Here is a 22,327-nt window from a genome sequence, read left to right on the forward strand (position 1 = left end):
GGCTTGGGATTCAGGGGCCTCCACATCGGTGCTTCCATTTCTTCAGATCCAGTGTCCAAGAGGACTGGGACATACCACACCAGGAATGGTGGTCACAGATGTTGAAGACATCTGCTCAGGCCAATTCTGAGACACCTCCCCCTGCACCCCTCAATCCCAATAAAAATCCCTCCAAGTAAGGTGCTGGGAAAACCCCCTGCCTAGAAGCATGCCCGTGCCCTCTTCCCAAGGAGCTGGTGGCAAGAGTAAATGGGAGCTTTCTAGGCATCCTAGGAGAAGATGCCTGGATCGGAGGAGGGGTTTCCAATCCTAGGAGGCAGGAGGGGGTTGGGGCATATCCATCACAGCAGACAGAGGAAAAGAGGCACTTCCAATCCCTGCAATGTTCCTGTCCAGGCAGAGTCAAACCCAGAGCTTCTTCCCATCAAGTGCCTTCCCCTGTATCCCTTTCTCCCACCAGAGCTGATCTGGTCTCACCAACTTACTTTTCAGTGGGGTCTGACTGTGGCTTTGAAATCCCACAGCATAGGCCTAGATACCTAGGTGGGCACCCTCAGAGCTGGGTGACAGAGCCAAGACTTCAGGTCCAGAGGCATCTGACTCTACTCCTTGAACCTCAGTAGCCTTGGCAAAGGTGCCCTCTAGCCTCACTCTAACCTGGGGCTTTGCCCTCTTGGAGAAGCTGTGATTTGGGTGGGGGTGGCTGGGTTGGAGGGGCTCTGACTACATTCCACAAGAAAAGGCAGGAAAAGAGTTCCTCCAGATCAATCACCTGAGGCCTGAGATTCAGCCAGAGCCTGGAAGCAGCGGCCACCCTGGAGCCTACTTGCTCAGCTGTGGGTAAGAATCCACAAGCAGTTCCTGAGGGCTTTATCTTATACTGGGCTTCCCTCCCACCTGTCCCCCCAGCAGGCCAGCCCCACCACTCTGTCACCAAGGCTGAGTGGGTATGTGCCAGGGATACAGGGCTGAGAGCCTGAGTTGACCAACCCTGCCACCCAGGCTTAGAGCTGAAAGGACAGAGGGACCCAGATGGAAATTTGGAAGTTTTATTAAATACTCATCCATGTGCCGCCACCACCCAGAACAGGAAAAAAATTATCAAAATGGAATTTAAAAAAACAGAACAAAAAACAAATCAAACCCAATCCCCAGCAGTCTATGTACAGGGCCACTCCCTGCCTCTCTGCCATAGAGAGATTTGGGGGGCAGCTGGGGAGTGGTGGGGCTGGGCACCTTTTCTCCAGCCACAGGCCCCTGAGGAATTAATTGACTATGGTGGCAGGAAGTCCCTGATGCCAACTAGGCAGGCATCTCAGCTGGCCTCCAGGGAGGTGGTTATTGCTGGGAGGGAAGGCCAGGGCCTGCTCCACTGCTACTGGGCTGAAGAGCTGTCTGTGGCTCTCCCCTAGAGGGCCAGTCCCCACAGCAGCCCCAATCTCTACCTGAGAAGGGGAGCAGACTGAGGGCCAGAAGGGTGTTCTTTAGGAGGAGGAGAGCAGGCACCCAGCTGATTTTGAGAGAAGGGTGCCCTAGTGTAGCCTGGCAACCAGGCTTGTTCTCAGCTCCCGAGGATGACGCACACCCCTGATTCCAGCTGCCTGTCCCCACTCTTGGGCAGGGCCCCCATTCCCTTCAGTTAGGCCATTTTCTTGCTGTCTTCTCACCCCAGAGACCTATGTGGCCACCTTCCATGTGTCAGCCACAGCCTGGGCCCTTGGAGGCAAGAGTGGCCGTGCAGCATTGCACCTCCTCCAACATGGTATGGGACCCAGCCCTCCTGGACTCAGCAGCCACTCTCCGACACTGTTGTCTCCAGGGTCACGGCCCCTTGCTGCATGGCCGCGGTGGCCACGCTGATGGCCTCTTCTAAGGTCTGCTGTTCCTCCAGCTGTGGGGAAGGGGGTGCAGAAGGAAGGAGAGACTGAAATCCTCCCCGCCTAGATTCCAGTGTTAGTAGTATGTGGCCTACTTTTTTTTTTTTTTGACTCTCCACCATCTACCCAGTGCCACACGCTGAGCACTTAATAAGGCTCCAATAAACATGAAGTTCAGGGATGAAGAGTCCTATTAGGCTAGGCATGGCCAGGGGGCCCTGGAATAGTCAGGGTCAGAGAGATCAGCTTGCTCATGGAAGGACTGGCTGAAGAGGACTGTAGTGATTGTCTACTTCAGCCTCCTTATTTTCCAGATGAAGAAACACAGAAACAAAGAGATGAAGGGCTCAGACCACAGGTAGACTGACATAAGGGTTATCCTGAAGGCCAGAAGAGGCTTCAACATTCTGCCTCAGCCAAGAGCGAGCTGGAGACAGATGCATGGATGCAGGAGGAAAGGGATCTGTCCTCTGAAATGGGCTCTTTTTGAGTCAGATGCCCTTCCCTTCCAGATCGTCATCTAGTTCCCCTTTATTCCTTGTGGACTTCTCTGGTCGTGGGATCCCCTTTCCTCCCAGATCTCTACTCACCTGCACTGCAATGTGCGTTCCGTTGGCTGTGGCCAACAGTGCCACCTGTTGATGACGAAGAGATGCTACACTTGAGTCCTCAGCCACCACAGCCCCAGAGGTAATGATTGTGACCTGAAGGGGAAAAGAAGGTCTTCCATCCCACCTGCAGTATACTCTCCCTCCCCATAATCCAAATAAAAATCTCTCCAAGTAAGGTGCTAGGAACAACCCAGAAAAGAATGGATAAAACCTTACGGGTCAGATTAATTAGATTGGGGCTCAGAGCTAAGTAAGATTGGGTTTGCTCCCAACTTAGAGCCCAGTTTAATTTAGGGCTTTTGAATCATAGAAGAACAGAGCTGTCAAAAATTCCGGAGATATTTTAATCCCCTCACTTGAAAATAGACAGAAGTTCATGGAAAAGTGATTTGCTTAAGGTTGCAAAACAAATTAGGTTTGAATTGAGATTTAGGAAGTGTCTCTTGACCTCCATTCAACTGGTTTTAAAGATGAGAGCTGCTGATGGCCCAGGAACTGTGGGGAAGACCCCTTTTTTGTGGGGAATCTTTGTCCTGATAAGACTTGACTACTTTAGACTGCACTTTAATGCCTACCCCATGGAAAGGAATGACAAGAGAATAAGAAACCCCAAGCAAACCGCCTGGTCATACGGGCTGCGTCTGGGTGCCATCGGCGCTGACCATGGTGACCGTATGTGTGCCAGATGTGGCCAGGTCGGCATCATGACTGGGGATGGTGAGGGTGGTGCTGCTGTGCTGGGTGACCATACTGATGGCACTCCCCAGGGCCTGCAGGTCTTCCGGGGATAGGCTGACCTGCCAACAGGAGGGGGAAGATGAGCTGGCAATGTCAGTGGAGGGTTGTCTGAAAGTCCCTCTGGAAGATATACCTGCTCTCCCAGACAAGGTCAGTTTATTAGTTTCATGTCACAGGGGTGGAAGGGGTGAGTGACAAGCAAACAAAATGGGTCCAAGGTTGCAAAGAGAAGCCACACTAGAAGAATTCCACTGCTTACTTCTATTTATCACCACTTTGCCTCTGGGCCCTGTTGTATGCAGCTCAGGGTCACCACCTGATTGTGTCCTAAAAACTCTGGAAAGCACAGGTGTACTTTCTAGTGAGGGTACTGACAAGGGTCAGGTTATGCAGCTGGCTAGTACACTGATAGGACCAGACCTCAGGCTTTCAGACCCCATACCATGTTCTGGCTGCTATATGAACATGCCTCTCTTGAGAAGGACATCCCATGTCCCATTCAGATGAGCAGGTCCTGTCAGCCCCCAAGTAAAGAGAGAAACTACTAACTGTGCTCCAGAAGTCCCAGAGACTGGGCTGGAAGCATAGGAGGACGAGGGGCTCTGTTACAAGATGTGGTCCCCGTAGCCTCAGCCTCTGAGGTCTATAAAACTGAAACAGGAAGCTGGGTGACAGTGGGGCTGTCAGAACTTCAGGGCTATCAGAGTCCCCAGAGAGAGTGGAGAGTGCCAGCAAGTGTGGCACCTCTGCCCTTCAGGGCCTGTACCTGCTGGGCACCATCCTGAGTGATCAGGGCCACCTGGGGGGCCCCATCTTCTTCGGTCACCATGGCCACTTGGGCTGGGATGTCATCACTCTCTTCTTTCACTTCCGAAAGGTAAGCTATGCGGGGTCGTTTGGGTGGCGGGCTCTCCTCTGCTGCAGAGGCGGCTGGGAGAGGAGAGCCAAGGCTGACACCTGCTACCAGATGCCATGGGGAGGCCTGGCTTGTCCCCACTCTCATCCCCTGCCCACTCCCCTTACCTTCAAGCTGCTGCTGCTCATAGAGGGCCTGCTCGCTCTCCTCCGTGGCCTCCAGCTCACCGTGGGCACTGCGCTTATGCATGGCCAAGGTAGAGGTCTGCCGGTAGGTCTTGCCGCAGGTGCTGCAGGTGTAGGGCTTGCAGTGTGTGTGCACCACGTGGTGCTTATACAAGCTTGAGTACTCGGTGAAGCGTTTCCCGCAGCCTGGCACCGTGCAAACGTATGGCTTCTCCCCTGGGGACACTGGGCTGTGAGGGGGTTGGGAACTGGGGCTGGCAAGGGGAAAACTAAGGGGACAGGGGTGAGTGACAGGGTTGGTAAGGGAGAGCCAGAGGGAGGGAGGGAGAGGGACTGAGAATTGAGACTCTAAATGGACAGGGTTGGAGAAGATGGCCAGTGGAATGGAGAGGGCATGGGTGTTGAACCACTGAATCCAGAGACAAGGCGGAAAGGAAATGAGGGACAGGGCAAGGCTGGGGCTAGTGAAGGCGGTGGTAGGGGGCACTGGGGCTTATAAGGTGAAGGGTGGGAGGTTGAGAGTGGTCAACAGCAGAGGCAAGAGGCAGGGATGACTGAAGTATCAGGTATGATGGGAGAGAAGGGACACACATGCTAAGAGACAACACGGAAAGCTGGATGAGGGACACAACACTGGGGAGGGTGAGGATACACAGGAGTCATGGACGGTGGATAAGGTGAGGAGCTGAAGGCGACAGTTCACTCTGCTTCTTCCCCATCATTCCCAACCCTGGCCTCTTTTCAGGAGCTCAGTCAGAGTTGGAGAATTCAAGGTGGGTGTAGAGAAGTGGCAGGGAGCTGAGGGATCCCAGAGAGGATAGGCAATACCTTTCAGATTAGACCTAACTGGAAATGGAAGAACTGCTTGCTGCAAGTGAAAGAGCTGTTCTGGGGATACCACACCCCTAGACCAGCCTGGAATGGCTGGCACAGAAGGGCTCTGGGCTGGGAGCTGAGAATGTGTCTTAGATGGGAAGCCTACAGTAGAGGGGTTGGGGCCTCAGCGAGGGTAGTCCTCGCATGCCAGCTGGCCCACCTGTGTGGATGCGCACGTGATTCTTATAGTTGGTGGCGCTGGTGAAGCCTCGGCCACAGTGGGGCTCCGGGCAGGTGTAGGGCCGCTCGCCTGTGTGGGTGCGCACATGTACCTTGCGGATATTAGACGTGGTGAAGGAGCGGCCACAGCCCTCAAAAGGGCACCGGAACGGGCGTTCACCTATGCAAATGGTGGGGTGTGAGGGGTGGTTCGGGAAAGAGGGCCATGCTGGAGCAAGCAGTGGATGGCGTCAGGCTCCAGGTCTAAGTCTGAAAGGCAAGCTGAATTCCCCATGCCCAGGGAATGGGGTTGGAGTGGGCAGGGCCCAGCATACCAGTGTGGGTACGGACATGCTTCTGCAGGTCTCCTGAGGTCTTGAAGGCCTTGCTGCACAGTTCCTCTGGGCATTTGTATGGTTTCTCACCGGTGTGGGTACGAACGTGGCTCTTCAGTCCATAGCCTGTCCACATGTGGCAGGGAGGGGTGAGAAGAGCACGCGGTGGGGCCTCATCCTCCACCATTCACTTCATACAGAGGCTCTCCATCTCCTTTGCTTCAAGAAGCCCATGTCTGCCCCTATCCCACCCCTGCCTGGGTGGGGGCTAGAAAAGCCCACTCTGCCTTGCTTCCCTCTCAAGGGGCAGCTGAAACCATACCAGAACATAAGCATGAGAAGAAACTTAGAGAACTCATGGCTAAAGGTCCTAGTTTCACAGAGGGGAAAATAAGGCCAGAGAGATGCAATGGCCCACCCAATAATCCACAGCTGGTTGGCATCAGAGCTGACACAAGAGGCTGGGTCTCTCCACCAACCCTCCAGGCTCCTTCTGCTGGCCTGACCATGCTGCCTTTCACTCCCATAACAAGGTTTCCTTCAGAGAGAGCACCCTGCAAGTGAGAGGACTCTTGACGGTAGTTTCTCCAGGAAGACAGCCTGGTGTTGGGTTCCCTTCAGGGACACCCCAAACAGAACTAGAACCCTCTACCCTCAACTGGAAGCAGTCCCCCAGAAAGGTTACCTGTGGCAAAGGCCTTTCCACAGCTGGGGAAGTCACACCTGTACGGACGGTCACCTGTATGAGCTCGTTCATGCACCTGTGAGGACAAACAATCACATAATTCAGAGGAGAAAGGGTATGACCTGGGCTCTTCTGTTTTCTTTAGGGCCCTGATATCATGTGTGTCAAGCCCTCTGTGCTGACGTTCCTGTGTACCCTCATTTCTTCCCTCCAGCAACTTGAGGGAAGGGACAAATTTCAATCAAAGCTGAAAGGTAGAATTACAGCCTGGAAGGGAAGACTGCAGAAGTGAGGGCTGTCTGCCAGCATCCTTACCTTTAAGTGATGAGCGGTGGTATAGAGACGCCCACAGCCCTTGTAGCCACAGCGGAATGCTCTGTCTCCAACTTGCTGCCCTTTTCCATTATGGGGAGGCTGGCTGTCATGAAGAACCTGGGAGAAAAACCTTAAGATCCCTATATGTATTCTCCCCAGTGAAGAAGGTGGGACACAGGGCCCTGCAGGCAGCTTAAGACCCAACAGGCAGCATTAAGGCTGCCAGGGGTCTCTGGGGCAGAAGAACACATCCAGACAGACAAGGAACAGATGCTGGGGCATGCTACACAAGAAAGAGCGTGGGCATGGGGAGTCACCACCCATCTCTGATGGGATAAAGAGAGACCTACAGGTCAGAGTGGCTGTGACAGCTATTAAAGAAAAGCTATCTCCTAGACGGCTAGGTAAGGTGGAAAGGGAGTTTGTCTGAATGGCTATGCTTGAACTGGGCCAAGTGCCAGAAACCGTCCTTCTAAGCACATATACCTAGGAGCCTGCAACCCTTGAGACCTCCATCTTCTGATGGGAGGGGTCCCCTTCCTCCTGGTGGAAAACTAGTGCTTAAAAGGTACATAAACAAGGGAGCTATTGCTGTGGAGATGAGCTCACCTAGGTTCACCTGATAGGACATGGGGCCCAGAGTGAGGTGGCCATGACCAGAAGCACCCAGGGGAGGGCTGCAGTTCCCACAGAAATGTCAGCTCTAATGACAGCACCCAGCTGACAAGTCCTCCCCTTTTGTCTCCTCATCTGGGGATACTGCTAAAGCCACCCATCTCATACCAGTCCCTGGATGCAGGGAGCCCCTTATTGCTCTTCTGCTTTCCTGGGCAGGGTCCTGGTAGGACTGTCCCTTAGTTTTGTTTTTGTTGTTTTTTTTTTTTTGAGACAGAGTCTCGCTCTGTTGCCCAGGCTAGAGTGCAATGGTACAATCTCGGCTCACTGCAACCTCCACCTCCAAGGTTCAAGTGATTCTCCTGCCTCAATCTCCTGAGTAGCTGAGACTACAGGCACATGCCACCACGCCTGGCTAATTTTTGTATTTTTAGTAGAGATGGGGTTTCACCATATTGGTCAGGCTGGTCTTGAACTCCTGACCTCATGATCCACCTGCCTCCACCTCCCAAAGTGCTAGGACTATAGGCATGAGCCACCACACCCAGCTGTCACTTAGTCTTTCTTTCTAGAAACCTTCAGAATCACACTGTGGTCTTTCCAGGAGATCCTAAAACTAAACTGTGCAAGTCACGGTGAGCAGGGGACAGAGGAGAGAGGCCAAATTCATGGCAAGGTCTGTCTATACAGGCTCCAGCTCAGGGGCTCAAGCAGCTGAGAGTTTCATGGACACTTAAGTGGCTGGGTAGAGGGTAGGGTCAGAGGTGGCCAGGCCTCCTTGGTGGGTTAACCCACACAGGCACTTGGATTTCATTCCCATTTCTCACTAGCTCCTGGGGTAATTGCAGGAATCAAGGAAAATCAGGGATGGAAGTGACCTCTGAGATTATCTGGTCCCATCTCATATTAGGAATAAGCTGAGGTCTGGGAGAGCAGGGACTCACCCAAGTTTGGACTAGGTAGCGGTACAGCCAGCACAGATCTCAGGGCTCATGATTTAAATAAAACCCACTTCTCTTTATATCAGCATCAAGTCTCAAATTTGGTCTGTAAAATATACCTTAGAGAACCAGGATGGGAGTGAATGTAGCCTGCTGATTGTAATCACTACCTCCTGATCCTCCCACCTCAGCCTCCCATAGTTGGGACCACAGGTGCACACGACCATGCCCAGCTAGTTTGTTTTTGTTTTTTTTTTGTAGAGATGGGGTTTCGCCATGTTGCCCAGACTGGTCTCAACCTCCTGGACTCAAGCGATCCACCTGCCTCAGCCTCCCAAAGTGCTGGGATTACAGGCATGAGCCTCTGCACTCAGCCTATGTTTCATTTTGAAAAGACATGAGGACTTCCTCTTTTCCTCCACCATTCAACCACACTGATTTCATTATATATATATATAAAAAAAAAAACTCCCCCATCTTTGGGTAAAACTGCTGGAAGGAAGGAATGTGCAGGAAGCCCTGGCACATCCAGCCTGAGGCTTTGCAGTCATCCCAGGAAGGGAATACCCTGGTTTGGAAAGCTCAGAGATCTCTGTACCCACTTCCCCACAGGCAAGACCATGGTTCCAGCAGAAAAAACTTGGACTAACTGGTATCTGCAGAGCCAGGATCCTTCTCCTTTCCAGCTGAGCTACTATGTGGGCCTCATAATCCAGGAATCCCAGCTGCTTCCTGCATATGCCCTTGTCATAGCCCACTGAGGTTATTTTTCCAAATGACTAAGTGAGTCACAAAGAAGAAATAAATACAGTTACCTCAGTGGACTAGAAAGCTAATAAAAGTCACCAGCAAGGGCTTTCCCAGCTAGTGCAGAGGATTACTACAACAGCCAAAGTGAAGCTGGGCCTAACTCCCCAGAATACGGGTATCACTGTTTCTTATGGCAGCCTTCCCTCTGCACAGACAGTGTAAAAAAGGGTGAGCATAAACAGCTGTCAGCGGCCAGGCCAGGTTGTGTTGCATGCCCTAAACAATGACGTGGGAAAGGTGAGTTGGGGGAGCTGGGGTGGAGGAGAAAAGGCAATATCCCACATGGTGCCCGAGCACAGGGCTGCCGTTGTCCTCTTGCGAGGTGAAGTTCTGGCAGGGCCAAGAGGCAGTGCACAAGCAAGGCCCCGTTGTTTAGAGAGTGATGGACAGTGTCAGGCTCTGTATGCTCACCTTGCTGGCATACTGCTCCAGGGCCACCACTGTGTCTGCACTGAAGCCCTCATCATCCTCTGCCGCCAGGTCCTCCAAGCCCACCTCTGTCTGGACAGCCAGGATGGTACTATCTGATGGCACAGCCACAGGGTGGTGAATGTAGGCAGTGGAGCCATCTTCCAGCTGGACAGCTTCCAGGGCACTGGGGTCATAGCCTTCTGCAGGGAACACGCGGTTAGCCCTGATGCCATACAAGGGAAGAGATACAGCTGGGACCCTAGTCTTAAGTTAATGAGAGGCACATATACCAAGAAGGGTTTCAGTAACCAATTTCTCCTGGCCCTTCACTTTGTGATTCACTCTTGCTGGCCCTCCTTCTGGGGCTGCCTCACCTAAGTATGAGGTCTCCTACGGTGCACTGAATGGGAAATCACAAGTTCCTTGAGGACCTGACAGGGTCCTATCATCATCTTGGCCTAGATGATCACAAAAATCTCCTGACCAGTCGCTCCTCACCCCTGTAGTTCCCTCCAGGCAGCACGATATCCAGAGGGATCTTTGCGGGCCACAAATGTGACCATGTCACCTAACTGCCTAAATAGTTCAAATGCTTCCCACTGGTCTCAGGATAAAGACCAAAATCCTCACCCTGATGCTGAAACCCAGAGTGGGCTGGCCCTTCCTTTCTCTCTCCAGCTTCCTCCTGCTCATTCTGCCCTCACTCCCAGGGCTCTAGCTCCTAGCAGTTCCTGGAATGTGCTGTTCTTTCTTCCCGCCAGCTCTAGGCTTACACATGCTATTCCTTCTGCCTGAAGTACTGAACCCTCCCTCCCATAGTCTTCCATCAGCTAAGTCTACCTCATTCTTTACCTCTCAGCTCAAGCATCACTTCCTCAGAGAAGCCCTTCCTGAGCCTGATCTCTGTTTGTAATGATCAGTTCGTCACTGATGGTTTCTTTCACTTCTATTTCCCCCTCTAGACCCTAAGAGAGAGAAGACTATCTGACTTTGCTCTCTCTTGTATACTCCACACCTAACACAATGCCAGGTGTGTAAAAGTAACTCAAGAAACTATCTGTAGAAGGAATAAATTGTTATTCTTCAGCACCTTAGAAGCTTCATTCTTAAATATTAGTTTTTCTCCTGGTCTTGGATGATCTCCTCAGTTCCTACCCAAAGCCCTAAGACTTTGTGGCTGTGCTGGAGCCAAGGCCACCATCAAAGCCCATGTGACTGATCTCCAAGGCTCACCTCCTAATGGCAGACATAGCTGCTTCTGTGGTCTGCAGCAGGGAAGGTGGGCAAGGGTGCTAATCCAGGTGAGCATGTGTGTACCGTGGAGATGACAGCTCCCATGTCTACACCCCAACCCTCGCAGTGTGCTACCCCATCCTCCAGTCATGCCTCCCATCCTTTCCCCAGTTGTGATGATGGTGACCCTACCTTTGGGTGTGCGGTGTATGTAAGCCATGCTGCCATCTTCCAGCTGCACAGGCTGACCATCCTCAAAGGAGAGAGATTCTGTAACGAAAGCAATGCCTGCCTTTCCCTGGAGCTCAGTGCCACGGAGGGGTCCCCTGGTGGAGCTGTCAGGCTTCCCTCCACAAGGCATGGTGTGGTGGGGTGCCCTCACCTTTCTGTACCGTCACCTGGTGAATGTACGCGGTGGTCCCATCTTCAAGCTGGATCACCTGCCCTTCAAGAAGCTTCTCTCCTGTTAGGGTGGAAATGGAGAGAAATAGGCCAGGACCAGAAGAGGACTAAGAGACACTTGCCTGTTTTTAGCTGAGGCTTATCTGAGTCTCAAGGCATGAACCTGAGGGTCTAAGCATGGGTAACATCTTCCTTGTTCCCTTGCTCCATCTCCCTAGGCCTGGGCCTTGAGGCACTAAAGGTGAAGACACTTGCCTTGCGGGAACCCCTCATCTCCCAACAGATTCCCTTCCAGTTACTGACAGGAGGCACAACTTCATTTATTATTCTATCCATGCCCAGCCAAGTGGAAACTTTCAACCTAACAGTAAGTTGCTGAGACTGAACTAAATGGTCCTTAAGCCTAAATGGGCCCCAATGGGTCAAAATTCAGATATAGCTCAAACTAACAAAATTAAAACATATCCCCTCATCCCTCATTATGACAGTGTGCTAAGACCAGGAGCCCCTGTGAAGGCAGACTGTTTAGTTTAATGGTTAAAAACAATAGACTCTGGAACCAGGCCAGGCCTCCTGAGTTTGAATTCCAGCTCTACCTCTTGCCAGCTGTGTGACCTTGGACAGCTTATTTAACCTCTCTGTGCCTCAGTTTTCTTTTCTTAAAATGGGGATTGAAGATTATGTGTTTCTCATAGGGTTACTGCTAGGGTTAAATGAGTTGATGAATATAAAAGATTGGGAAGAATGCCAGCTATATATGGCCTGCCCTCAATAAATCCTAGCATTTATTATAAACCTAATCTGTATTTTAGAAGAAATGAAAAGCAATAGAGAGCTATGTGAATACAACTATTATGCTATTATGTGTCCATGTAGGTCTTATTCCACTGCTACTGTTGAGTAATGATTCCTTTATTAACCTCTGATATTTTCATTTCAATTTTCTGGTAAAAAGTTAGATCACCTAAGGCAACACAAGCAGCATGAAAATTAACAAGACTTCAGATTTCCTAAGATATTATTCTTCTTTTACCTTACCAGAAAGCACTTCTCCTAAGGCTCTTGGAATTAGACCTACATGACCCTTCCTTGTGTCCAGTGAGTCTGAGAGAGGGGGAAGGAAGGAGAAAAGTGAGAAAGGAAAGAAAGGGAGACAGAAGAGTTAATGACAGTTGGATGTGGTGGCTCATGCCTATAATCCCAGTACTCCGGGAGGCCAAGGCAGGTTAATTGCTTGAGCTCAGGAGTTCGAGACCAGCTTGAGCAACATGGCAAAACCCTGTCTCTGCAAAAAACACAAAAATTAGCTGGGTGCAGTGGTGAATGCCTGTGGTCCCAGTCACTCAGGCTTAGGTAGGAGGATTCCTTGAGCCCAGGAGGCAGACTGTTGTGAGCCATGACTGTGCCACTGCACCCCAGCCTGGGTGACAGAGTGAGACCCTGTCTCAAAAAAAAAAAAAAAAAAGTTAGGCTGGGCACAGTGGCTCACACCTGTAATCGCAGCACTTTGGGAGGCTGAGGTGAGTGGATCACAAGGTCAGGAGATCAAGACCATCCTGGCCAACAAGGTGAAACCCTGTCTCTACTAAAAATACAAACATTAGCTGCACATGTTGGTGCGTGCCTGTAGTCCCAGCTACTCAGGAGGCTGAGGCAGGAGAAATCACTTGAACCTGGAAGACAGAGGTTGCAGTGAGCCAAGATCACACCACTGCACTCCAGCCTGGGTGACAGAGTGAGGCCCTGTCTCAAAAAAAAAAAAAAAAGGCCGGGTGCGGTGGCTCCAGCCTGTAATCCCAGCACTTTGGGAGGCCGAGGCGGGTGGATCACGAGGTCAAGAGATCGAGACCATCCTGGTCAACATGGTGAAACCCCGTCTCTACTAAAAATAAAAAAATTAGCTGGGTACGGTGGTGCGTACCTGTAATCCCAGCTACTCAGGAGGCTGAGGCAGGAGAATTGCCTGAACCCAGGAGGCGGAGGTTGCGGAGAGCTGAGATCGCGCTATTGCACTCCAGCCTGGGTAACAAGAGTGAAACTCCATCTCAAAAAAAAAAAAGGCTGGGTTTGGTGGCTCACGCCTGTAATCCCAGCACTTTGGGAGGCCAAGGCGGACAGATAATCTGAGGTCAGAAGTTTGAAGCCAGCTTAGCCAACATGGTGAAACCCTATCTCTACTCAAAATACAAAAAAATTGGCCAGGCGTGGTGGTGCACACCTATAGTCCCACCTACTCAGGAGGCAGAAGCCGGAGAACTGCTTCAACCCAGGAGGTGGAGACTCCAGTGAGCTGAGATCAGGCCACTGCACTTCAGCCTGGGTGACAGAGCGACACTCCATCTCAAAAAAAAAAAGATACAAAGAAAAAAAGGTTAATGACAAGTGATCTGTCTTTTCCTTAGAAGATTCAGGTTTAGGAAACTGAGCACTTACGTGGGAAAGACAGTTAATTCCAGCTGACATCTCCCCTTTAGAGGAATCCCCAAACTTGTTCCCAAACTAAGTCTTCTTGGGGTCAGTAACTAACAGTCCTACAACCAACCAAAGGCAGGTAAGGTGGAGATAAAGAAGAGGAAACCATTTTCTTCCCTCTCACCCACAAGCAGTAGGCTACCCTCATTTTAATCCTGGCAAGATCATCAGTACTTGGGGTTCTGAAAGCATTGGCAAGCTACTGCCAGCAGAGTGGGTACCGCTTCAAGGTACCTGAGAAGAGTTGTCTGAAGAAAAAATTTAGCCTACTATTTCCTCAAACAACCAGAGACTACAACGGAAAGAGGCAGTGAGGAGAACAGCTGACTGACATGGGCCTCGTATCCCATTATAGAGAAGTGACCATACACCCCAGTTTGCCTGGAACAGTCTCAGTGCATTTATTAATAGCACATTCATCCACTTTTAAAATGCTGGGTTTGAATGATACATTTTATACTTATCCTAAAGATAAGTCTCATACAGTGTTAGGGCTTCTGGCAGACAGACAAAAGTGCCTCAGTCAAAAGCTTCAGAGGAGCTTACCAGTCAGAGAAGCCTTTCAGGACAGTGTGGTTCTGGTCTCTGAAGGACAGCTCTACCCTGAGCAGTAGAAAAATCTGTTGGGAGTCAGTGTGTGTTTGTACATGTGTATGTGCAAGTACACCCTGCAACACCACAGAGTAGGCAGATAACAACCAGGAAAACTGATACAAGAAAGAAATGGGAAGGTAGGGAGGCAAAGAGATCCATACATAAGAAAGAAAGATATAAGGAAAGAGTGGCTCTCTCAGGTCAGGTGTGCTCACTTGCTTTTTATTCATTCATTTGACCATTAATTCTCAGTGGAAGACTGAGAAGGAGTAAACACAGCCCTAGCTAGAGTTCTAAGTTCTTCCATCCCACTGAGACTGCACTGGAGGGGCAAGACCTGGGATGGGAAGTCTGCAAACAGAGAGTTTCAGGCTTCAAAAGTATTCTTGAGAAGTTGCACTCTCAAAAGGATGAAGCCAACAAGAATCCGTATGTCACAGACAGCTCTTGACAAGAAACCTTTCCAGAAGGGACCCCCACACACTTTCATATGGAAATAACTTACTGATGAGATTAAGGGGCATCCTTAGTCATCGTCAGAAAATAGACAACTTAAAATGAAATCAATAAACAATTTATCTGTAAATCTAGGGGTGGAAATATATTTTGACAGTGTGTTGAAATGAAAGAGGGCAATGTTGCAATGACAATGCTTCATGATGACAATGACACTCATGGAGTCCAGAAAAGGCCAAATAAAGAGTAGGAACAAGGCAATGTTTGCCCAGTGCTGTCCAAGGAAGACACGAATGCTATCTGGCTACCTGAGAACGCTGGCAAGAAAGGAAGAGTGTCCCTGGCCTGCAGGACTTGCCCGCAGGCCTTGCCCTAAAACACTTTATTCTGACTCCACACCTACCTTGATTTTAAGTACCTTGAGAGTTGGGGGTAGGACTGCCAGATAAAATACAGGATGCCCAGGTAAATCTGAATTTCAGATAAATAATAGATTTTTTTAAAGAACTTACTATTATTTAGTATTTTATAGTATTTAACACCCTCCCCTTTTTTTGAGATGGTGTCTTGCTGTTGTCTAGGCTGACCTCAAACTTCTGGCCTCAAGAGATCCTCCCATCTGAGCCTCCCAAGTAGCTGAGACTACAGATGCATGCCACTGAGCCCCGCTTAATCCCATGTTTATGTATGTCTATCCCTTATAAGGGGTATATGTATGTCCTTAGTATATAGTATACATATTTGCGACATACATATACTACAAGAGTATTCATTGTTACGTCCGATTCAAATTTAACTATGTGCCCTATTTCTTAATACTGGCAATCCATAGTGGCGTTTAGGGCATGAGATTTCTGCTTGGGTGTTCCTCTCTTGAATCAGGAAGAGTATCTTTTTTTTTTTTAGAGATAGGATCTTGCTCTGTCACCCAGGCTGGTGTACAGTGGTGCAATCATAGTTCACTGAAGTTTCAAACTCCTGGGTTTCAGTGATCCCCCTACCTTGGCCTCCTGAGTAGCTGGGACTAAAGATGCATGCTACTGCACCCAGATTATTATTTTTATTAGTTTTTTTAGAGACGGAGTCTTGCTATGTTGCCCAGGCTGGTCTCCAACTCCTGGTCTCAAGTGATCCTTCCATCTCAGCCTCCCGAGTGCTGGGATTATAGGTGTGAGCCACTATGCCTGGCTTAGAAGAGCATCTTGTACATGGCAGATGCTTAGTAGATAGTTTGAATGTTTGAATATGCTTGAATTAAGATTGATAAACTGCTTCTAGAAGGCACTAAAAAACTGTGACAGGGAATATCTGAAAAGCAGGAAGTCATAACTAGCACTGTGTTCATTCCAGAAATATTTATGAACTACTTATTATATATTAGGAATTCTGTCTTTGAGAGGTATTGGTTCCTATGGCTGGGGTTGTCTGACTTGCAGCATTTTATTTTAGAGTTCTCTTTTCATCAAGCACCACAGGAGATTCTAATGCAGAGCAAGTTGTGGTGGTGGGCAAGGGTGAGCAGGCAGGAGGGCAAGGTGGGACTCTTAGAACCGAACACTCCTTCCCAGAGGTTGAGGGACAGCGCAGGATCCTGAGGTCCCCAGAAATACTCACCTTTGACAGCCTGCTGGACGTAGGCTGTTGTCCCATCACTAAGGGTCACCGTCTGCAGCCCCAAGCTCTCCATGACAAACTGCTGCTTGTGCACTCAGACATGAAGTTGGCTTCTGGCCAGCACCAAGAGCCACAGCCAAGGTCAGAGATTTCCTTCTGGGTCACAAATCTAAGAAAATGAACAGTATCACATTATGAGTTATCCAGCTTTCTCCTATTGCGAAGACACTCAGGGAAGGAGTTAATAAGGCCAGCCAAGAAGAAAAAAGATGAATTCTTCAAAGTAGTGAACTGTATTGGTTTTCATGAAAAGGGCTCAAAATATACATATCTAAGAATTCTAAAAGTTGAGCATAAAAGAGAAGCATGCCAATCAAATTGGTCTTAAAGTAAGAAATCAGTGATCAAAACCCACTTCTAAACTTTCTCCCCTTAGGAAGGAGCCCTGCTGAAGGCAGGCGGTCAACCCCACTGCTGACAGTTCTCTCTGCCTACTCCAACATCTCTCTTGTACTTGGACCTATCTACCCACTGGCCTTGTTAACCATCCTCGGGGAACATCCCACATGTACCACACATTGAACAAGTCCCCAGCAGAACTTACAATGTGTCCCAGCCTTCCAGCTCTATTTTTTTTTTTTTTTTTTACTTCCAGTATGCCCTATCCCAGGGATGGTATCGCCTTCCACTCAGAATTGGGTGGAATCATGCTTGAATCATCCTTTTCCCTCAAAAGTCCAGATACTTATTTCAGGCAAGTATCACCTCTCACCTCCCGACTACTGTAAAGAGCCTTCTAACTTATGTCCTCAGATAAACTTTTGTCTGTTTCCAATTCATTTTCTTTTCTTTCCTTTTTTAGAGACAAAGTATCACTCTGTCACCCAGGCTGCAGTGCAGTGGCTGCATCACAGTTCACTGTAACCTCGTACTCCTGGGCTCAAATAATCCTCCTGCCTCAGTCTCTTCCAATTCATGTTCTAACATTCATGTTTATGCTGTCAGGCTGAACTTAAAAAAAAAGTACAGCTCTCTTCCCACCATCTTGGGAGCCTGTAGAGGCCTGCTGAGAACAGGACTTCTAAAAGGTAAATATGGTCTCATGCCTATAATCCCAGTGCTTTGGGAGGCTGAGGCAGGAGGATTATCTGAGGCTAGGAGTTCAAGACCAACCTGGGCAACACAGCAAGACATTGTCTCTACCAAAAAACAAAAAAAATTAGCCAATTGCAGTGGCACATGCCTGTAGTCCTAGCTACACAAGAGGCTGAGGTGGGAGGATTGCCTGACCCCAGGAGTTTTGAGGCTGCAGTGAGCTATGATCATACCACTGAATTCCAGCCTGGGTGATAGAGTGAGATCCTGTCTCAAAATTAATAATAATAAGATAAATACATTTGGAAGGCTGTGGTCCAAGGCCATTTTTTGGTAGCTATTAAGTGGGGCCTCCAGAACCAAAGGGAGGACACAGCTCTTATTAAAATTGAAGGTATTTATGCTCAAGATGAAACAATTCTATTTAGGCAGGAGATGTACTTGTATGTACAAAGCAAAGACCACCACAGTGACTGCTCACGGCAAACTGAAGAAAACCAGCGTAACCTGGGAAAGGCAACTTAGGCCCATGGAAACAGTGGCATGGTTTGTGCTAAATTCCAAAGTAATCTTGCTAAGGTTATGAATCTGTGTGATGCTGTGCCCCTCAAGGACTTAAACTAATCAAAAGTAAATAAATAGAAGTGGATTTGTAAGAAAAAAAAAGTACAACTCTAAACATACTACTTCCTTGATTAAAAAAACCCTTCCATAGTTTCCTATAGCCCTTAGAGTCCATCTTGCAGAGAAGACTGGGTCCTGTTATAAACTCCCACAGCCTAGGCACCACCTTTTCCTAGCATTCACACCTCTGGGCTCAACCTACTTCAGTACTTATCACTATCTGTGTAATGTCTGTTGCCTACACAAGGTTTTGGACTCTAGTCTGGTTTCTGGGTCACAGCGGTTTCTTCAGCACCTCATACTATGGGCTCTCCACAAATCCTGTGAGTGACTCCCTGGGTCCCTCATGTGCAAGGTGGGAAGCACTGAAGCTTCCTGCTGGCAGGACATCCTCTGTACCTACTGTGGTGTGGAGCCTGCTCTAGCTGTGGACCCCCACACTTGTAAAGCCTGCAGAAAGCCCACAGCCTCTGCTTTCAGTGCAGTGGTGAAGACTCTGTCACCCATTCTCAACATTCTCCTGGACTTGGAATAATCTGGACTGCCTACTGGAGTCTCACGACTTACCAACCGATATCCCCAACTGGTGCTACCCAAACGGTTTTCGTGTCAGGGGACCTAGAGAGACAGATAGTCCTATGTTGTATTGCAGCAGCTGCTGCTTAAAGCCAGAAGTTCACATTGCAGATGTCATTGCTTGAAGCCAGAAGTGACCAACTGGGGCTTTGGCACCCCTGAGGGGTGAGTGGATCAATATCTTCGCAAAACTATAGACCATTTGCGACACACTGATTGGAATGCTCTACACCCCAGGGTTGGCATCTCAACTAGAATTATTCATTCTGTCCATAAACATTTACTAAATGGGCTAAGGTCCAAGGACAGCAATACTACTATTATTAATAGTGAATACTACTATAGAGTTAATACTACCATAGAGTATGTGCTAGGAATGTCACATACATTAACTTACTTAATTCTAACAACTGTAAACAAATGCTATGATTATCCTCATTTTACAAGTGAGGGAACTTGAGGCCAAGACCAAGTTAAGTAACTTGCTCAAGGTTACACAGCTAACCAGTAAAGGAGGATTTAAACCTAGGCCATTTGATCAAGAATGTGACCTCAATTACTATGCTGCCAAGTACAGAGGTGAAGCTGGGCCTTGAAGTATGAGCCTTGAAGCTATTTAAAAATACTTTTTTGGTGTGTGAGCCTTTACATTTTCCAGGAGAGAGGAAAGTTCAAGGCTGTCATCAGGGTCTGATAGAGATTAATGGTGAAGAACCACTGATCAAGGTGGGGATTCTGACAGCTGACATCTCTGGTCTATTAGTATCCTTGCCTGGAGCCCTGATAACCTCCATGTGGTCTGTATCTCACAAGAGCTCTGGTCCTGGCTTCTCTTGGTCTGCTCTACGACCCTCAAGTTTCACTCTCTTCAACAGGGAGGTTCTTAGGGTAACCTGTTTTAGTGTATAACCGCACTGTGTCAGAAGACACATAAGAAAGACTTGGTCTAAAAACAAAGCAGGCTGGGCATGGTGGCTCATGCCTACAATCCCAGCGCTTTGGGAGGCCGAGGTAGGCGGATCACTTGAGATCAGGAGTTTGAGACCAGCCTGACCAACATGGTGAAACTCCGTTCTCTATTTAAAAAATACAAAAATTAGCTGGGTGTGGTGGCACGTGCCTGTAATCCTAGCTACTTGGGAGGCTGAGAATTGCTTGAACCCAGGAGGCGGAGGATGCAGTGAGTCAAGATTGCACCACTGCACACTCTAGCCTGGGCAACAACAGCAAAACTCTGTCTCAAATAAAATAAATAAATAAAAATAAAAACAAAGCAGATATAGGTTGAAAAGGGTTTGCAAAATACCCTCAGATTCCCTGGGCCCTGTGGCTCCTACAGCTCACCTGTCAAATGCTCCCATGGTTTGATTTAGCACATCTACACTCCACTGGAACTTTCTGAGGAAAATCAGTGGTGTGGTTAAGAGCACAGGCTCTGGAGTCAGAGGTCTGGGTTCTGTCCAGGCTCAACTTCTCAGAAGCTGTGTAGCCTCGGGCAGGTAAATAAACCTCTCTGAGCCCCAGATGTCACTTAAAAAAAAAATGGGGTATTAGTGGCATTTGCTTCATAGCCTGCTGTAAGGGATTAAATGAGGGCACATATGTCTGTACTCTAGAGATACTGACTCTCAGGAAGAAGGAAGGAAGGGGAAACTAAACGGAAAGAAATGCTTTTGAAGCAATATGGGTTCCTAAAACAGCTAGGACAAGTGGCAACCACCCTGGACTAGAAGTCTACAGAATTGCCTTCTAATCTCGATTCTATCTCTATGTCTGCCTCCTTATCTGTACAATGAAATGCTGGCCCAAATTACCCTAAGATCCTTTCTCCTGCTCATGTTAATATTTATTTTTATCACATATAAATGTGATTAATATATACCAGCCACTTTTTAAAGCACCTTACCTATATTAACTCAATCTTAAAAATAATCCATAAGAAAGTAGGTATATTACACCCATTTTATAGATGAGATGACTGAGGCTTAGAGGTATAGTACTTTGTCCATGGTTCCAATGCTACTAAGTGTTGAAGCCAGGATTCAAAGCCAGGCTGGCTGGCTCTGGAACCCATACTTCTCGATGTCTGGCACACTTCTTCCTTCTGCTAATCCACTGTGACCGGCACTCTGTCAGCACTCAAAACACTTGAATACGGGTTGTTTAACTTCCATCTCACCCACTGAAACTGAAACCCAGTCCTTCTTGGCCTACCCGCAATGGAAAGAGGGAATAGCTGGTAGCCACATTTCCCAAAATAACCCTTCTTAGACTCAAAGAAAACAAATTTCCACTCCTTTTCATGTTCTCGCGTCCAGGCTAAATAACTCCAACTCATTCACATTTCCTTCCTAAGCCTCATAATACAAACCTTTAAAAGAGGCTACTGTTGTTCCCTAACCTTTCCTAATCTCTGAAGCTGCCTTCCAAAAGAGCCTGACTGCAAAGGGTGAGGAGGAAGTTTTATGGCTGCCAGGTATCTACCAGTACCTTGATTGACATTTTTCTCCCTGTACTTTCTTTCAATGATGGTTTACTCTGAATCCTCTTGTGCTGGCACTGAACTAATAACAGTGACATGGGCAGAGCCAAAGAAAGACTCGTACTGCTCCAGGATGACTATGTGTGAGTAGTTCTGCCTGCACTTGACAGTTCAGACTAGTTACTCCAGCAGCCCCTGAGGCAGGGCAGAGGGGCAGTGAGAGTGGCTGCTCTGTTTTCCCCTTGAAGGATATAAGGTTTACTAGCACTGCAATGACCTGAGCTGGGTAAAGTCAAGAGTGCTTCCTTCTGTCATCACTCTTTGACAGAAGGGAGTACTCTTGACTTTACTAGAACTAGGAGCAAGTCCAGTTCTGTTTGCTGCACTTTTAAATGAACTTAACCCATTATTAGTTGTGACGCAGGAAAACAACCCTACACCTTTGCAATATATTGAGTGTTTCTTCCTTTTTTTTTTTTGAGATGGAGTTTCACTCTTGTTGCCCAAGCTGGAGTGCAATGGTGCAATCTTGGCTCACTGCAACCTCCGCCTCCCAGGTTCAAGCCATTCTCCTGCCTCAGCCTCCCAAGTAGCTGGAATTACAGGCATGCACCACCATGCCCAGCTTATTTTGCATTTTTCATAGAGACAGGGTTTCTCCATGTTGGGCAGGCTGGTCTCGAATGCCCGACCTCAGGTGATCTGCCTCCTTGGCCTCCCAAAGTTCTGGGATTACAGGTGTGAGCCACCACGCCCGGTCTTGATATGTTTCTTAATGTAAAAACATAACAGGGTAATTATTGAGGAAAGATAACATTTAGAAAAACCTTTTATTTATTTATTTAGACACAAGGTCTCATTCTGTTGTCCAGGTTGGCGTGCAGTGGCATGATGTAGCTCCTGTAAACTCAAAACTCCTGGACTGAAGCAATCTTCCTGCCTTAGCCTCCTGAGTGTCTGGGACTATAGGCGTCTACCACTACTCCCGACTTTTTAGATACTTTGGATCTTTAGGCCTCTCCATGAATCAAGATGTGCTTAAACTGCCTCCACAAAGGAGAAAACTAAGAGATGTGAAAGGCAAGAAAATAAAGAGTAGCCATGGTTTTTGTGTTTCTCCACTTTATCATGGTTGAGATAATGCGCGAGCTGAGCTGTGCTGACCACAAGCACCTGTTCATTATTCTATCATCTTCTACCAACCAGACCTCTCTGGACAGTTGGAACAAGGCTTTTGTACTCTGCCTCAGCCAGCCCAGAGGGCAACTGTTATTTAGAAGCCAAAAAAATACAACAACAACAAAAACATTTGCCTGAAAAGGGAAGAATGAATGTTCAATTTTGATTAGAAAAATAATTATCACT

The 22,327-nt window shown here is 48.4% G+C and overlaps 1 protein-coding gene across 6 annotated transcripts in view; it reads right to left on the reverse strand.

Annotated features, from left to right (window-relative positions):
* Window positions 1-1,035: 1,035 nt before the first annotated feature.
* The window catches only part of ZNF76 (zinc finger protein 76), a 33,477-nt gene continuing 12,185 nt past the window's right edge, over window positions 1,036-22,327 (reverse strand). For 2 of the 6 annotated variants that reach the window (XM_012461619.2, XM_012461620.3), the window contains exons 2-14: window positions 16,186-16,354; window positions 11,030-11,110; window positions 10,840-10,917; window positions 9,415-9,614; window positions 6,638-6,754; window positions 6,323-6,398; window positions 5,638-5,763; window positions 5,304-5,483; window positions 4,250-4,483; window positions 3,993-4,156; window positions 3,121-3,285; window positions 2,468-2,581; window positions 1,696-1,891 (exon numbers count right to left, since the gene is read on the reverse strand). In XM_012461619.2, the coding sequence (XP_012317042.1) occupies window positions 1,787-1,891; window positions 2,468-2,581; window positions 3,121-3,285; window positions 3,993-4,156; window positions 4,250-4,483; window positions 5,304-5,483; window positions 5,638-5,763; window positions 6,323-6,398; window positions 6,638-6,754; window positions 9,415-9,614; window positions 10,840-10,917; window positions 11,030-11,110; window positions 16,186-16,258 (1,713 nt within the window). In that variant the 5' untranslated portion in view covers window positions 16,259-16,354 and the 3' untranslated portion in view covers window positions 1,696-1,786. Of the gene's footprint in view, window positions 1,892-2,467; window positions 2,582-3,107; window positions 3,286-3,992; window positions 4,157-4,249; window positions 4,484-5,303; window positions 5,484-5,637; window positions 5,764-6,322; window positions 6,399-6,637; window positions 6,755-9,414; window positions 9,615-10,839; window positions 10,918-11,029; window positions 11,111-16,185; window positions 16,355-22,327 lie in introns of those variants that run through there. The other 4 variants (XM_012461618.3, XM_012461621.3, XM_064361135.1 and 1 more) reach the window with 4 other exon arrangements.

Source organism: Aotus nancymaae, unplaced genomic scaffold (assembly GCF_030222135.1).
Source record: "Aotus nancymaae isolate 86718 unplaced genomic scaffold, 86718_ANA_hifiasm-v0.15.2.pri h1tg000040l, whole genome shotgun sequence".
Taxonomy (NCBI): Eukaryota; Metazoa; Chordata; class Mammalia; order Primates; family Aotidae; genus Aotus; species Aotus nancymaae.